Source organism: Mauremys reevesii, linkage group 11 (assembly GCF_016161935.1).
Source record: "Mauremys reevesii isolate NIE-2019 linkage group 11, ASM1616193v1, whole genome shotgun sequence".
In the NCBI taxonomy this organism is placed as follows: domain Eukaryota; kingdom Metazoa; phylum Chordata; order Testudines; family Geoemydidae; genus Mauremys; species Mauremys reevesii.
In genome coordinates, this window is record NC_052633.1 from 22877691 (window position 1) to 22895950 (window position 18260).

The window sequence follows — 18260 nt, forward strand, 5'->3', positions numbered from 1 at the left end:
ATTTAACTCAGACATGACTTTCCCAGAACGCTCACCCTGTATCCTAGAGCTTTTTATTTTCTTTTGCTACATAACCAGCAAGTAAGGGCTTTTGTAATTTTTCACCGTCTGCCTATAAATTCCTGCCACAGACTTGAGGTCACTTAAGAGAGACTGATGTTTCAAAGGATGACATTACGAAACAACATCAGAAACTTAAATACAGTCAGTCACCAGGACTGGAGGTATTAAAGGGAATCTAAAGGGAATAAAGTATCTATAGTAGAGCACAGCCTGAAGGATAGAAATTGTTCTGTAAGACAAAGCAATAACTTTGGTATCTGGTGTCCAGACTGAAGAAAAGCAGTTGAGATGGAGACAGGTAATGAGATACGGAGCCTTTCACCTCTCAGAACGCTGCCCTACAAAGTTCAGCACACCCTCAGCTCCCACTACAGTCACATTAGGTTACTCAACACCTTGCAGAATCGGGCCCCAAATTGCCAGTTCAGCAGCAACCCAAAGTTACAGCTGTTTGGTAGCCATTACAAAATGAGTTTGTGGCCTTCGTTCAGCTGAGCTACTGAACTGCTTTTTTCAGATCTATTTTTAACCAAAATATACAGTAGTACAGGTAATGCACAGGTTTTATAGATCCTGAACTTTGCATCAGCTAAAGTTGTTTGTGTGTCTATAAGCAAGACATAGACTTGCAGGAGGTGTCAAGACCTATTAATAAAAGAACATCCAGCTTGCTACAACCATTTGAACTTTACTTGCAGCTTAGGTAGGTGAGCTCTCCACAGTATTCGACCCCACCTGCACTGGGGGTTCTGCTCTGAAGTACTGGGCCTTGGTTTTCTGCCATGATGTTCTCCCCTATGGTGCAGGGCAGGACAAATTGTGACTTCTCCACAAGCAAGGAAACATTGCATAGTCTAGGTCAGCAAACACTTTTTGACCAACCTTGATTCCGACGTGTGCAGCAGCAAGTCCTAATATCCAGTCAACGGAATATTGCCAATGTGAGAATGCATTGAGGTTGTGTAGAAATATGGCAAAGACCAAAAACCAGTGTGCATTCTTACACCAGTACTAGTGTGAAGATCACGCACCAGATTTAGCCAAATATCTGGAACACCAACTTGCACAAGACAAAGTGCTGAACTGTCGACCGAATCAAACGCTGCTCGGCTCTCACTGCATCTTCCAACTCCTCACGAGTCAGACATCCACCAACAGTACAGTGTCTAGCATCTTTCTGAGGATTCTGTTGAAGCTGTGAAATATGCACAGGCCATCGAAGATGATACGTGTAACCTCGGTACCCTCTCAGACAACCTGGAAGTCGCCTGGAGTGGTATACATAACACTATATCATATGCTACCGCTGGAACTTTTATTTCTTCTTCGAGTGCTTGCTCATATCGATTACAATTAGCTGTGTGCGTGCCGCATGCACAGTCATCGGAAAGATTTTCCTCTCACAGCATCCGTCGGGTCGGCTGTGGAGCCCCCTGGAGTGGCACCTACATGGCGCTCAATATATGATCCTGCCGACCCGGGGCCCCCTCAGTTCCTTCTTACCGCCCGTGACAGTCGTTGGAACTCTGGCATCTTGCTCTGCAAGTTCTCCACGTTTCCCTAGCTTTAGTAGATAGTTGTTGGTTGTTTTTGTTTGTTAGTGGCAGTTGGGTTGGGGGTTACCCTCCACCCTGACTGTTCTTCTTGGGGGCTTCATGCCCAAGTCCCTGGGATTCAAGCCCTGCAGGTCCTGCTCCAAGCCCATGCCAACATCACTCTTGTCTAAAAGTGTCTGGTGGAGGCTCACCAACTTGAGAAGTGCAGGATCTGCAAGGGAATGCGTCCTCAGACTAAAAAGGAGCTGGACTTTCTCCTGAAGCAGCTCCTTATGGAGGCAGCACTTAGGCCCCAGCCTCCTTCGACGTGGAAGGATCCGGCACTGAGTTATTCGATATGCAGCGCCCTGGCGGCGGTAGTGGAGGCAGCACTGTGGTTGGATTTTGGCCGAGACCCGTGGCACCGCCACTCCCTGGGACCAAAGCCGGCAATATCAACTCAGCACCTCTCCCACTCCCTGGCACCGAAGCGGCCCCGAAAGCCGGAGACGGGTGGCTCTCTGCACAGAGACCCACTCACCTGGAGCCAGCCACTGTGGTGCATCCCAGAGGAGAGCTCCCGGGAGTGGAGGTCGGGGATGTGGCACCGTCGACTTCAATCTCACTGTGGGAACCATTCAGTCCGGTGCCATTCAACTCCCCAACCCGCAGCGTTGTAGATGTCCAGTTGGCTTCCACCCCGGACACCTTTACGGCTGCAAAGGACCTCATCGCCATGAAGGCTTGGGGGTCCCTCTGCTCCACGCCAAGCCGCCAGTGCCCCAGGAACTGGCACCGTCTTGAGGCAATCTGGTGTTGATCTGACTGTTGGCTCTGGTGGTTGAGCCCCGGCACCGCTCTCGGTGCCGTCCTGGCCCTCGCAGTCCGGATCTTGTTCCTCAGCTTCAGAGACAAGATCGCGGTTTTCAGATCCGGACCACCGCCAGTTGGACTATAGCTGTCCTGAAGCAGGGGCAGGACCATGCCAGGCACACGGGCAGGGACCCACATAGTGGCCGTTTGGGACCCCATGGGCATACCACCAGACCCAGGGTGCACAGTTTGGTGCTTCCTGGTTGGCCACCTCTGAACCACAGGTGCCAGAAGCCTCTGTCAGTTGGCTCACTCTTGGGGATGTGGAGGAGGTGTTGTGCCCCCTCCCCACCTTCGGACCCCGGGTTCCTGAGCCTGGGTCCACGGTCAATGACACGGGGCATCGAGCCCCCGTGGCACAGGGGGGTCAGGATGATCCTCTCCCCCACCCCTCTCCCGTGGCCTCTTTGTCCTCCTCCCCTGATGAGGCTGGGGTGGGCACCTCTGTCTCCGGGCCACCCTCCATAGATATCCATGCTCATCAGGACCTCTGGCACAAGGTGGCACACAACATGGGTCTGCAGGCAGAGGAGTTGGTGGAATTGGAGGATCCAGTGGTGGACATTTTAGCCCCGGAAGGTCCGTCGAGGGTGGCCCTGCCCCTCATCAAGACCATCCAGACCAATGCCAAAACCATCTGGCAGACCCCGGCCTCCATCCCGCCTACAGCCAAGGGGGTCGAACATAAATACTTTGTCCCCTCGAAGGGGTACAACTATTTGTTCATGCACCCGCAGCCCTGCTCGCTGTTGGTTGCAACTGTGAATGAGAAGTAGAGGCACGGGCAGCTGCCCCCCGTGCCCAAGTCGAAGGAGCTGGGCTTGTTTGGCCGCAGGGTGGGCTCCAGCTCCAGATTGCCAATCAGCAGGCACTCCTGAGCTGCTACAACTTTAACTCCTGGAACTCCATGCTGAAGTTCAAGGAGCTTGTGCCTCCTGAGTCCAGGGAGGAGTTTGGGACCCTGGTTGATGAGGGCAAGACAGTGGCACGGACCTCTTTTTCAGGCCTCACTGGACACTGCAGACTCGGCTGCATGTACCTTGTCCTCCAGGATTGCCATGAGGCACACCTCCTGGCTGCAAACCTCTGGCCTGCCCCCTGAGGTTCATCAGATGCTGCAGGACCTGCCCCTTCATGGCGGCCATGAAATCCCTGGGTATGCACACCCCAGCAGAAGTACTTGAAGCCCCAACAGCCACAGCAGCGCTCCTACCCTCCGTGGCCAAGGCTGACTTTCACAGCCAGCGGGGGGCAGAATGGCAGGAGGAAGCCCTCCAACACCCCCTCCCCCATCTGGGCAAGGCCAGGGCCCAACCAAGCCATTGTTGGGTTCCAAGCAGGCCTTTTGAAGGGACACCCAACGACGACCTACCAGACTTACCCCCGGACCCTTCCCTGCCCTTTTTGAATAGCTTATTCCACTTCCACCGTGTGTGGTCTAGGGTGACCAGATGTCCCGATTTTTGGATCTTTTTCTTATATAGGCTCCTATTTACCCCCCCTCCCGGTCACATTTGCTGTCTGGTCACCCTAGTGTGGTCCCAAATAACCTCAGACCGCTAGGTCCTTCGCACGGTGGAAGCGGGATACTCTCTCCAATTTTGTTCCTTCCCGCCCTCTTCATCCAGTGCAAAGGCGCTTCCTGCTCTTTGTGGTCAACCATGAACATTACCAGTTTACGGCCCTTCTATTCGATCTTTCCACAGCCCCCTGGGTGTTCACCAAGTGTATGTCAGTCGTGGCCGCCTTCCTCCATCAATGGCGGGTGCAAGTGTATCCCTACCTCGACGACTGGTTGCTTTGGGGCCGCACCAGGGAGCAGGTGCAGTCCCACCTCCGCCTGGTCAGGTATACGTTCCAGTGGCTGGGTCTCCTTCTCAACATAGTGAAGTTGACCCTGGAACCAACCCAGAGGATAGAGTTCATCTGGGCGGGCCCTCCTACCAGACTCCTATTTCCAAGCTATTGGGGGCATCATTAGAGGCCTTCAGCGCTTCCCGACCTCAACAGCACAGGGCTGCCCGAGTCTCCTCGGCCACATGGCTTCGTGTACATACGTGACCCAGCACGCCAGTCTCTGGCTTCGGCTGTTACAAGCATGGCTCGCCTCGGTCTACCGCCTGGGGAGCAACAGCATGAATTCGATGGTCACTGTCCTAGAGTGGGTCCTCGCCTCCCTCTGCTGGTGGCTGGACCCCCGAGTGGTGTCCCCTTTCACAGCCTTTCTTGTCCCTGGTCATGGATGTGTCCACTATGGGGTGGGGCGCTCATCTGGAGAACCTTCGGACTCAGGGCCTGTGGGCTCAGTCCGAGCTATCCCTCCATATCAACATCAGGGAGATGATGGCGGTGCACCTTGCTTGTCCACAGGGCCATGGCTTTCTACATCAAGCGCACTAAGCCGTTCAGGAAATCGACCCAGCTTTTCGTTGCAGTGGCGGAATGGATGAAGGGCCTCCCGGTCTCCTCTCAAAGAATTTCCTCCTGGATCACGGCCTGCATCCACACTTGCTATGAGCTGGCCAGCGTGCCAATCCCAGCTCTCACCGCACACTCCACTAGGGCCCAGACCTTGTCAGCGGCGTTCCTGGACCAGGTACTGATCCAGGAAATCTGCAGGGCAGCGATTTGTTAGTCGATGCATACCTTCGCCTCACACTATACCATCGTCCATCACGCCAGAGACGACGCAGCTTTCGGTAGAGCGGTACTCCAGTCAACATTCCTTCACTCCGACCCCACCGCCTAGGTAAGGCATGGGAGTCACCTAATTGGAATGGATATGAGCAAGCACTTGAAGAAGAAAAAACGGTTACCTTTGTAACTTGTTCTTCAAGATGTGTTGCTCATATCCATTCCAAACCCGCCCCCCCCTTCCCCTCTGTCGGAGTAGCTGGCAAGAAGGAACTGAGGGGGCGCTGGGTCAGCAGGATCATATATTGAATGCCATGTAGGCACCACTCCAGGGGGCTCCGCAGCCAATCCAACAGATGCTGCTAGGGGAAAATCTTTCCAATGGCTGTGCACGCAGCGCGCGCGCACCTATATGGAATCAATATGAGCAACACATCTCGAAGAACAGTTACAAAGGTGAGTAAACCCCACCCCCACCCTTTTTTTTTTTTTTTATAAACCTGACAGCATCCTGGTAAGCTCTGGTTTTGAGGCCCGCAATTTGGGCCCCCTTCAGCTTAACACTAGACTGTTAAAGAAGAGCCAATGAAGAATGAATGGGTTGTGAAGCTTTTGGCACTGCTGCTATACGGAATAGGCTAGCTACAACTGAAAACATGCCAGCAGGCAGGCATTTTAACCAGCTGATGACTAGACCCTTTATTTAACTTCATTCTAGGGTACAATTACATAGTAACTCAGGCATGTTGGGAATTGTGATTCAATAGACATTGCCTATGGCAAATTTTCCCTATTGCAGCAATAGCTTAGGCAGTCAGTGCTGAGGAATGACAAGTCAGACAGCTGTAAAATGCCATATTTTAGCTTCTGTGACCAGGGCATATTGATACCTCTGTAACAAAGAGTTTACACTGCTAGTGAACACAGATAAATGTGTTTGTCAGTCTGACTCTGTTCACCAATAATGTGTCACCAGCTTGACCACTGTTAGACTCACAGCTGACTTATGTTTTTATAATTGAAACAGGATCTAATTGAAGACTTCAAAAACAAATTCATTTCTTTTTTCAATTTGCTGGTCCTCTAAGCCAACAACCAGCTGCAACCTCATTCTGAATCCTGACCCCCAGCCTACTCCAAGAGTTTGGGTGGCACCTGTCCTTGAAAATGCCAAAGGCTGTTTAGACATGTCCATGAGGCTCAGGACTTGGCCAGGCCCTTTCCACTCTTCCTCTAGATTCTGCCTCCAGCATTGCTGCCTTATCCATTGCAATCCTAGCTTTAATGGCTCCAACTTTCATCATTCTCTCACCTTTTCCTTGGGGGACTGACAATTCTAGGGCTATAAACTGGCCATCAACAAGTTTAGGCTCAAAATTAGGGGAAGGTTTTTAACCGTTCAGAGGAGTGAAGTTCTGGAACAGCCTTCCAGGGAGAGCAGAAGAGACAAAAAACCTAACTGGCTTCAGAGCTGAGCTCGATAAGTGTATGGAGGAGATGGTATGATGGGACTGCCTGTGACAGCATGTGGCCCATTGCCAACTGCCAGTAGCAAAAATCCCCAACCACTAGAGATGGGGCACTACATGGGGAGTTACTACAGAGAATCCTTTCCCAGATATCTGCCTAGAGGATCTTACCCACATGCTCACGGTCTAACATCATCATAAAAAGGCATCTGACTTCTATCCCCTAACTTCAAAAAAGTACATAAAATAAGAACTTAACCCCCATTTAGTGTGAGGGCTTTTGGACATAATAAACAGAAACAATGGGAAAAATGCTTATCAGTATTATTGACTATGTTGAGTAAGTGTACAGTGTCCTTTATAATGCTGAATAAAAAAAGCTGTGTGGTTTGTAACCACATGTGTATATAAAAGTCTAATTTTCCTTGAAAAACTGAAGCTGTATTGGTTGCGAGGCAGGATATATGCAGTACCTTTTGAGAATACTTATTACGTGCATTTAAATAGCTTCTTATTGCATTTTAATGTTTATTCACGTATAAGGAGACTTACAGCCATGCATGCAAAGTGAAAAAATATACTTTTAAATTCTTAGGTTTGGATGAAGTGATAGATTTCAAAAGGGACAATTGCATGAAGATAATACCCACTCCTTATAAATACTATAACCAGCATCTTTCTCAATATGGGAGACCGAGTTCCTGTTGCTTTACAAACCTAATCAGGAAGACTAAGCCTAGCGGCAAGTCACTAATTTTTCATATTCATACTCCAGTATCCCTGTTTATGTGCCATTTATATCTTCACCAGATATACAACATAGGTTCTCTTATGTGAACTAGTTCAGTGTTTACAAAGTTACTGAAATAGTATTAAGAATCAAGCTTGAATTATTTACTGACACATGGATTAATTCTCCAAACAAAAATGAAGTAACTAATTTGATTACACAGCATCAAATCAGGAATTTGACTTGACATGTGTGAGCTACAAATGGGTCCCTTGTCTGTGCACCATAACAGAAATACACTAAACTATTAAAAGTGGAGGTTTGGGATATAATTATACTGTTCATAAGCTTCTAAAGACCTTACACTTTCCAATTCCTAAGTTATTTCCTGTCCACATATACATTACCAGAAGCAGTGAGAAATTGTATGTATCTAAATACAAAAGTCTACTGCAGGGGTTGGCAACCTTTCAGAAGTGGTGTGCCGAGTCTTCATTTATTCACTCTAATTTAAGGTTTCGTGTGCCTGTAATACATTTTAACATTTTTAGAAAGTCTCTTTCTGTAAGTCTATAATATATAACTAAACTATTGTTGTATGTAAAGTAAATAAGGTTTTTAAAATGTTTAAGCAGCTTCATTAAAAATTAAATTAAAATGCAGAGCCCCCTGGACTGATAGCCAGGACCTGGGCAGTGTGAGTGCCACCAAAAATCAGCTTGTGTGCCGCCTTTGGCACACATGCCATAGGTTGCTTACCCCGGTCTACTGTGTCCATCACATAGATATAACTGATTCATTCTCACTACAACAGTTTGTAACAAATACCTCGGCAAGTGTAAAAAAAAAAATCCCAGCACTTCCTGCAGTTCAGGTGCTACATACATAACCAGATTTTTAGTGGCTTCTTTATAAAGTTGAGGTCCTTTTTGTATTTGTGACTGGGAGTTTTAGTGTTAGAAGTAACTATACCAATTCAGCTATCAGTTTTTCTTAATTACGTCTGGCTAAAACTGACAAAGTTTTGGCTTACTTAGACCACAGTAGTTTATACCACTCAGGAGGAGACTAAATCTCTTATATTTTTCCCTTTAACAATTTATGATGCATAAAACAAAGCAGGAGTTGGGTTAGATTTCTAAACTCTCTCTCAACAATATTTACATTTTATTTATATTTAATACATTTGCTCTTCTGAGCAAAGAGGAGTCAGGTTGCTGTTTAATAATTCCCAGCTGCTTAGTCCACAGAATGGAAGGGTAGTTGGAATTTTGATTTTTCAATACTGATTTGCTTTGTCCAAGCAAACAATTGGCATGACATTTTGAATTAAAATCTCTTCATATCTGTTTGATGTTGACTAGCAGAATTACTGTGGCTAAGTAATACAAATCAAACCATGAATCAGAGGAGACACAGAACGTTCAGGGAAAAACAATGAAAACTGTCCTTTGCTCATAATTAGGCCACTTACTTAGATGTTTGTATTAATAATGCCTAGGGAGAAGGTCTATGAAAGGAATTTTCTTAACCTTCTTTGTATTCTAGAATCATTTAGCTCTTGACTGAAGCAAGACAGGGCATAAATGCAAATTCTAGCTCCAGCCTCTGGGAACAGTAACAGATTTGTGAATAAATCACAACATTTCTACATTCTTAAACAAGAAATATTATTTGACCTCAAAACATATTTTGTATCCAGAGTTGAGAGAGCACAGAACTTAGTCTAGACAGCATGAAGTGTCCAGTTATCTGCATTCTTGGAAGAAAAAAAAAGAGAACCAAGTAGCAAAATATATTGGTATGTAAAAAGACTTTTAATTTTAGCCGCTTGGTTCTAAAACTTATTTCAAAAGACAAATGTAGCTCAATTTCCTTATTATGTAGAATGTAAATTCGTAAGTGAAACCATTAAAATATTTACTAAACAAGTCAATGGTTTGCTTAGGCTAACTGAAGTTTTATGGCTCGTGTATGTACACTGTCAGAGTACTCACATAAACAGTAGCAAGGAAAATATAAGCAGTGTTTCACTGAGGCCTTTTATATTCTGTGTAGATATTAGTAAGTCAGCTTTACAGTATGACAATTATGTGAATGAGAACAAACAAGATTAACAGTTCTGGAGGCTCTTACTAGAACTCAAAGCATGAGAGAAGGGGAAGAGAGAAGTCTCAGGTTTTAATGAAGTTCTGAGCACCGCTCCACTATCTTCAATTTTACAAAAAATGTTTAGTAGTGAAGAGCACCAGCTTTTTGCCTATCCCAGGCCAATATAAGTTTGTCAAAGTGGCTGTACAACAGAAATGTACTAGGGTCCATCTTGCAACAGCAGATTGTTACAAAGCTAAATACATCTTATTACCTCCAAAGTGTAATCCTCTACCCTCAGGACAAATTTCAAGATATCAAATCAAGTCATCTGATCTGTATAAGATAAACCTCAAGTGTGCAAACACAATGGCTAAAGCTAGTTACTAAGACTGCATCTGATGCAGTGACCCTGCTGACCATTAAAAACAATTTTAAAAATTAAAACACACACAAAAATATCTGCCCAAGAAGGCAGCACTGTAGAAGCAATTTAAGACCTTTATCTCTCCATGTTCTCATTGTTTAAATTCCCTTTATATCCAGATAGTACAGTTGCTTAGGGTATACTTGACTTGTAATATTTTGTATTTAACTACTTAAGGCATGTTCAGTATATTTTGAATAAATTACTATTTAAAAATAAATTAGCTCTCATTCCCAGGTAACCATACCTTCAAGAGGAAGTATAGTTTAGATAAATGGCTTGGCCCACTAAGCCCAACACTTTAACCTGTTTCAATACATGAACAGGCCCCTGACAACATAAGTCTCTACTGTGTGAAGAAGCCACAAAACTTACTTTATCTAGGCAAGATCCATTTAATATAAGAACACTGCTAGTGATTTTAGACTCTCTTCATTTATGTACACCATTAACAGTAAGTCTGCTAGAATAATCTTTAAAACATTTAATTCTAATCAAATTCTGGACAGTTCAACACCATTAAGCAGCACTCATGGAACTTATGAGTTATTGCAAATCTGCAAACAACTCCAATTATGGATGTATTTAATCTCAGAGTGTATACAATCCAGGTGAATGGATGAAAGCACATTGTTAATCATACTCTCAACATGAATCAAAAGTATTGCAAGGCTAGAGTTCAATTTTTTTGCTAAGACAATAAACAAGACTATGCTAGTACATTGTTCTGTAGTGTAATATGAACACTGAGGTATAATCTGTAAGCAGTTACTATAGATATGCACAGGTATAAAACCACTAAGTACCTTACTATAGCCAAGAGCAAAGGTTATTTTCAGCCACTGCTATTCTTTTGAGAAGTCATGGGAGGAACGAAAGTGGAGGATTTTCATAAGAAAAAAATAATCTTTCCTTGACTTAAGCTCAACACATCGCTTCCATGATGTATACAGGCCTCCACTGTTACAGAAAGGCAAGTCCAAAAAGTACACAACTGTCTCTCATATAGATCAAAAATATACTTTTGGTAGCATAATAAAGTTATCCTTTTGGTATTACTAATACCTGTAGTTGTGTTTAATATTTGGATATACACATACAAGAATAGTTAATACTATATACGCACGCCCAAAAGCAGAAGTAAAACTTAGAAACAAATGAGTTCTTTTAAAAAAAGTAAAAGCTAAAATTAGGAATAAGCTACATTACAAGGACCTTCCTGCAGGATTCTAAATTTAAGGTACGTATTAAACTCAGAACTAAGGCTAACGTTGCTATTTCATTAGAAAATGGCTTGTGTGAAAACTTAGTCTCACTTATCTTTTTTAATCAGACACATTTGAGGATTGTGATCCAATGATTGTTTAGCAGCAATTTTACACAACTGTAATTCTTTTATTAACAGGTATTATAAACAGATAATACTAATTTTATTTAAAAACCATGAGTGCCACATTGATGAATATACAGTTCATGAATAACTTAAAGTATTTCCCATATTAAAAGGCAATGCACACAGCATACAAAAGTATACTAAACAAAGCTATAATAAGGATACATGATTGAGTGTCTAAAATGATATATACAGTACATAATGTCAATTGTGTGTTTAGTACAGTTGCTTTCTGTACCACAATTCCCATCATGCCTCACTTTCCCCAGACACTGAATTCTGCACCTCCTCTTCCAAAATTGGTACAATCAGGTTATCCTTGGACATCAAATTATATTTCATCACAAATTTAGTGAACCGGTGACACAAAAAGGTTTCATTCTGAGGATGGAAAAAAAAATATTTAAATTCCAATGTAAAATAAAATGCATTATGACATATGAGAAGGGAATATTTCAAAGTGAATTGTGGGAAATTTATCATAAAAATCCTGGAGCATAAATAAATTGTCTCCTTGGTATTGTAACTTTTAGGAACATTGTGTTGTTTACATCTAAATACCACCACCACAAGGAATCCATTAGTAAAATAGTTTTATTTCCCCCTTTTATATTCATAGGAGTGGACACAAGCACCTATTTAATCTTTATTTTCATAACTCAATGTTAAAGCGCCTGAATAGGAATATATTCAAGTCCCACTATACCAAGCATGAAATCAGATAAGCAATTCTGTGTCAACTAAATCCTGGTCCACTATGCAAAGCCCTAACGAAAGCTGTATATAGGCACCTGTGGTAATTAAATCCCTCCCCCGCCACACACACACACCCCCAACTAAACAGTAAGCTGAGTCAGTCTTTAGCTGCTACTACAGTCCACAGGCTCCAGTAGTATGTGTACCCATTGTGCTCCTCCCCATACTACTCCTTACCCTTGTTTTTACTGCCATTAACACCTCTAAGCCCCCTTCCTGACCTAAAATTTAGTCAGTTAAAAAAAAAAATAGTTCCAGGTAATACACATGCCCCTGAGTCCCCTGTTGATTCTGTGGCTTTACCATCACACTTCCCAACTGTTAAAATGTTTCCTCCACTACTGTGTGAAAGATATACACAATCAAGTAACTGACTGTACACAAAAGTGCTGTCAAATGCATCAGGTAAACTGAAAAAATATTTCTCTACTTTCAATGATAATAATCCTAAGGGTTTCCTGTAACACTCAAAGGCAAGCAATTTTCATAACAAGGGTCATTGAACTGATGGTATTAAAGTTCTTGTAAAGCTTTCTGCTTCTATATAGTGAACTTCTACCCAATTGAGGAGAACTATAATAAACAGGATTTAAAAAGCACACATGAAATTGCTTAGTTTGAAGACCAAAGTCATTCACATGAAACTTCACACAATTCTCACATACTTGTAATCTATTATGAACTGTACCTTGCTTGCTAAGGAGGTCTGTGTAGTGAAAGTGTTAAGAGAAGAAAATATGTAACAACTGCAGAAGAACAATGCTTGGCATCACTTTAGTAAATGCACTAATGAAAGTAAATGCAAAGTACTCAGTTACTTACTTCATATTCATCAAATATCTGCCGATGATGAAAATACGCATGGGAAAATATTCTGTAAATCCTACGACACACTGATCCTAGTTTGGCTACAGAGGATTCCTTTATGCTAACCCTGTAAGCATAAGTCAAATGTTATACAGTACTCAGTTTTACAAATCTACAAGTTGAATACAGATATAAACCATGCACATGTGCGCCTGTGTATTTAGTTTTAGTTGTTTATACTGGATGAATTGATCCCACATGAAATTCCAAAAGTTAGGTTTTGTAGATGACTGATAACATTTAAATTCTGTAATCATTATTCTTGAAAGAATTTAATATTTTTACTAAGTTGGCTCATTCTGCACATTTAAAACTTCATATTTTGATTGCAGAAACACTGGCTTCTTCCCACATATAGACAGTTTTTAAAATTAATCTGGAAGGGGCTAGATTCCCCATTTCTAGCACAGAGAGATGCAAACTGCACACTCCTTCCCCAGCAGGACCACTGTGCTCCATGAAGGCTCCTCCCCAGAAAACTCAGCTTTTACTTTTCCATCCAGGGTTCCATAAATTGGCATGGAGACTACCTGAGAAACTGAATCTGTGCATGTCCTTGGCCAGGCCTCTTTGCAGTCAGTGGTGTCCACTTTTGGGACTGCACTAGTTTGGTGTGGGTTTCCCAGCACAGCAGGTCTAGCAGTACCTTGAGCCACCACAACCCCCTCCCTCCTTTGAGGTGGGATTTTCCCCACTGGAGACCTAGACCACACTGGAAAACCCAACTTGATTAAGTTGGATTGGTAATATAGTCCCTTAGACACCTGTTTTACCTCTAACAAGCTGATGGCAGAGCAGCACTAAAAGCATGACCTCTTCCCATACTTAACAACAACAGTAAGAGTGGACATGCTGCCACATTTAGTATTTCTCATCATATTCTGTAATACTATATATGAACAATACAGTAATTTATTCTATTAGATACATGAAAAACAATTTGCGTTACCAAACACTGTTTCAGATTTGTTCCACCTATGAACAAGATTTACTGAATGTAAACCTCCCTCCCCCGCAAAAAAAAAAAAAAAAAAAGATAATGCTTCTAAGAGTTTTACCTGCTGGGGAAATATTTATTGCTATTCAGAAGACATGCTGCTCCATCAAGCGTGTGCCTGGTGTAGTCTATAGCAGGACACTAAAAAATATTCAGGGGGAAAACAGGTATGAAACTGCATCACACAATATTTCACACAGAATTGTCTGATACATCACATAGCTCTCATCTGGGGGAAGTTTACTCAAACCCTTATAAAAACTCTGTAAAACTTCTGGAATTCAAAATGGCTGTCTGCCTCCCATGTTTTATTAATTATACCTCCAAGTACCCCTGATTGCATTATTTCAGGAGAACGGTTGTTTTGGCAGTCGGGCACATGCACAGGAGTAGATGTTCTAATTAAATCTCTCTTTAGCAACTGACATGACAGAAGTTGTATAATGGAAGACCACCACCAAAAAAAAAGTTCATTCCACCACCTACAAGTTAGTTTGGCTTCCATGGCTCAATCATGAGGGCAGACCATGGACTATAACTATAACAGGACCACTTGGAAATAGTGACCATAATACAATAGCATTCAACATCCCTGTGGTGGGAAGAACATCTCAACAGCCCAATACTGTGGCATTTAATTTCAAAAGGGGGAACTATGCAAAAATGAGGGGGTTAATTAAACAGAAGTTAAAAGGTACAGTGACTAAAGTGAAATCCCTGCAAGCTGCATGGGTGCTTTTTAAAGACACCATAATAGAGGCCCAACTTCAATGTATACCCCAAATTAAGAAACACAGTAAAAGAACTAAAAAAGAGCCACCGTGGCTTAACAACCATGTAAAAGAAGCAGTGAGAGATAAAGACTTCCTTTAAAAAGTGGAAGTCAAATCCTAGTGAGGCAAATAGAAAGGAGCATAAACACTGCCAAATTAAGTGCAAGAGTGTATTAAGAAAAGCCAAAGAGGAGTTTGAAGAACAGCTAGCCAAAAACTCCAAAGGTAATAACAAAATGTTTTTTAAGTACATCAGAAGCAGGAAGCCTGCTAAACAACCAGTGGGGCCCCTGGATGATTGAGATACAAAAGGAGTGCTTAAAGACAATAAAGTCATTGCAGAGAAACTAAATGGATTCGTTGCTTCAGTCTTCACGGCTGAGGATGTTAGGGAGATTCCCAAACCTGAGCCAGCTTTTGTAGGTGACAAATCTGAGGAACTGTCACAGATTGAAGTGTCACTAAAGGTGGTTTTGGAATTAATTGATAAACTCAACATTAACAAGTCACCGGGACCAGATAGCATTCACCCAAGAGTTCTGAAAGAACTCAAATGTGAAGGTGCAGAACTAGTAACTAAGGTTTGTAACCTGTCCTTTAAATCAGCTTCTGTACCCAATGACTGGAAGTTAGCTAATGTAACGCCAATATTTAAAAAGGGCTCTAGAGGTGATCCCGGCAATTACAGACCGGTAAGTCTAACGTCGGTACTGGGCAAATTAGTCGAAACAATAGTTAAGAATAAAATTGTCAGACACATAGAAAAACAAACTGTTGAGCAATAGTCAACGTGGTTTCTGTAAAGGGAAATCGTGTCTTACTAATCTATTAGAGTTCTTTGAAGGGGTCAACAAACAAGGGGGATCCAGTGGACATAGTGTACTTAGATTTCCAGAAAGCCTTTGACAAGGTTCCTCACCAAAGGCTCTTATGTAAATTAAGCTGTCTTGGGATAAAAGGGAAGGTCCTTTCATGGTTTGAGAACTGGTTAAAAGACAGGGAACAAAGGGTAGGAATAAATGGTAAATTTTCAGAATGGAGAGGGGTAACTAGTGGTGTTCCCCAAGGGTCAGTCCTAGGACCAATCCTATTCAACTTATTCATAAATGATCTGGAGAAAGGGGTAAACAGTGAGGTGGCAACGTTTGCAGACAATACTAAACTGCTCAAGATAGTTAAGACCAAAGCAGACTGTGAAGAACTTCAAAAAGATCTCACAAAACTAAGTGATTGGGCAACAAAATCGCAAATGAAATTTAATGTGGATAAATGTTAAGTAATGCACATTGGAAAAAATAACCCCAACTATATATACACAATATGATGGGGGCTAATTTAGCTACAACGAGTCAGGAAAAAGATCTTGGATCATTGTGGATAGTTCTCTGAAGATGTCCACGCAGTGTGCAGAGGCGGTCAAAAAAGCAAACAGGATGTTAGGAATCATTAAAAAGGGGGATAGAGAATAAGACTGAGAATATATTATTGCCCTTATATAAATCGATGGTACGCCCACATCGCATACAGATGTGGTCTCCTCATCTCAAAAAAGATATACTGGCACTAGAAAAGGTTCAGAAAAGGGCAACTAAAATGATTAGGGGTTTGGAGAGGGTCCCATATGTGGAAAGATTAAAGAGGCTAGGACTCTTCAGCTTGGAAAAGAGACTAAGGGGGGGATATGATAGAGGTATATAAATTCATGAGTGATGTGGAGAAAGTGGATAAGGAAAAGTTATTTACTTATTCCCAAAATACAAGAACTAGGGGGTCACCAAATGAAATTAATAGGCAGCAGGTTTAAAACAAATAAAAGGAAGTTCTTCTTCACGCAGCGTACAGACAACTTGTGGAACTCCTTACCTGAGGAGGTTGTGAAGGCTAGGACTATAACAGCGTTTAAAAGAGAACTGGATAATTTCATGGTGGTTAAGTCCATAAATGGCTATTAGCCAGCACGGGTAAGGAATGGTGTCCCTAGCCTCTGTTTGTCAGAGGATGGAGATGGATGGCAGGAGAGAGATCACTTGATCATTGCCTGTTAGGTTCACTTCCTCTGGGGCACCTGGCATTGGCCACGGTCGGTAGACAGGATATTGGGCTAGATGGACCTTTGGTCTGACCCGGTACGGCTGTTCTTATGTTCAGAATGAGGCAGGACAAACTAGAAAAGCAGAGAAAGAGCTGGAGAGTGTGAAAATCCTGGCAGTGACTGGTCATCATTGTGCCTGTCAACATACTAGAAGGAACCAGCCCTTGGTCTGTGCTGTAGCAGACCAAGCCATGGAAAATTTAAAATCCCTACACTTAACTGTTTTAATCATGCAGGGTTAAAGATAGATCTCATTGACTGAGTGACAAGTATTCCACGCTAATACACTAGTCTTGATATGTTTCACATGTCCACACACCCATGAAGGGGTAGCAAAATATCAATTTCCCTTCTCCTTTCATCAATACCCCATAATTATTCTGTACTGAATTTTAGATGACAAACACTGTTAGCTTGAGGACGTAGAAAATAAGAAGTAAACTCATGTAACATTTCATTCAGTTTTAGCCTGGCCACTTAACTACTTTCCAGTTATTAAGAACACTGCAATACCAGCCAATGCATGAGGTGGACAGAGCAAGCTCCTATTCCAGCCCCCTTTTTCAAAAATCAATTTAATACACAGTCCTCAAATAAAGGACATATCAGATATTAAACTGATAAGAACAGGTACTACACTTGATCTGAGCTCTAAAGAGCCAAGAAGTCAGTTTCAGTGAGGAAAGGAAAACAAAATATGGAACCCTACCTCTGCTAAAAACACTAACCAAGATTCAGGATGGTTCCTTTTTCTGATTTTGTATATTCACTTCCAATTCCATTTCTGTTTGAGAAAGTTTGTTTCCCACCTCCCCCAAACTTCTTTCTTCGCTTACTTCAAAGGGAAGGTGTCATCATGTGCTTATAATGCCTTTTTTTCCCCCCACCAAGTGCACATTACACCTCTACCCCGATATAACGCTGTCCTCAGGAGCCAAAAAAATCTTACCGTGTTATAGGTGAAACCGCATTATATAGAACTTGCTTTGATCCGCTGGAGCGCACAGCGCCACCCCCACCCCCCCATAGCACTGCTTTACTGCATTATATCCAAATTCGTATTATATTGGATCACGTTATATCGAGGTAGAGGTGTATTTCTGGTGAAATATGCTGAACTTCTAGCTATGGAACAGGTATTTTTATTGCTCTGTATAGCAGCAAATGCAATGGCACGGCAAGCATCCCCGAACCATCCCACCTGAGTGCCTCAACCCTCCCCTAAAAGGTAACTTTCTCCAGGGCTGAGAAGAAAGTGCAGTCTCCATGGCTACTTAGTCCTTGATCTCTTTGCTAAGACTCTCAACGTAATAATGGTGGTAATGTGAACAGCTGTACGCCAGGGCCTAACAAGCATGCATCAAATGTTACTGACTTGTTCATGCACCAGTACAGAGAAATTAAGTTAGACTAGTCAGCAGTCTACAATCTTACTACCAAAATTTGCACAAAACTAACTAAGGTCAAAAACCAAGGGCCAGAATGGCCCTTCCCAAGGAGAAAGCCACAGGAGGGTGTCAGAGGAGCTGAAGATGCAGAGGTTACCATTGCAGAATTCCC

The 18260-nt window shown here is 42.9% G+C and overlaps 1 protein-coding gene and 1 pseudogene across 3 annotated transcripts in view; both read right to left on the bottom strand.

The window, feature by feature from the left end:
- Positions 1–8483: 8483 nt before the first annotated feature.
- The window catches only part of LOC120375038 (MOB-like protein phocein), a 30822-nt gene continuing 21045 nt past the window's right edge, over positions 8484–18260 (bottom strand). Inside the window, exons 6-8 of one of the 3 annotated variants that reach the window (XM_039495604.1) lie at positions 13897–13976; positions 12794–12905; positions 8484–11596 (exon numbers count right to left, since the gene is read on the bottom strand). In XM_039495604.1, coding sequence (XP_039351538.1) covers positions 11465–11596; positions 12794–12905; positions 13897–13976 — 324 coding nt within the window. In that variant the 3' untranslated portion in view covers positions 8484–11464. The remainder of the gene's footprint in view (positions 11597–12793; positions 12906–13896; positions 13977–18260) is intronic. The other 2 variants (XM_039495602.1, XM_039495606.1) reach the window with 2 other exon arrangements.
- LOC120375237 lies at positions 17195–17371 on the bottom strand (annotated as a pseudogene).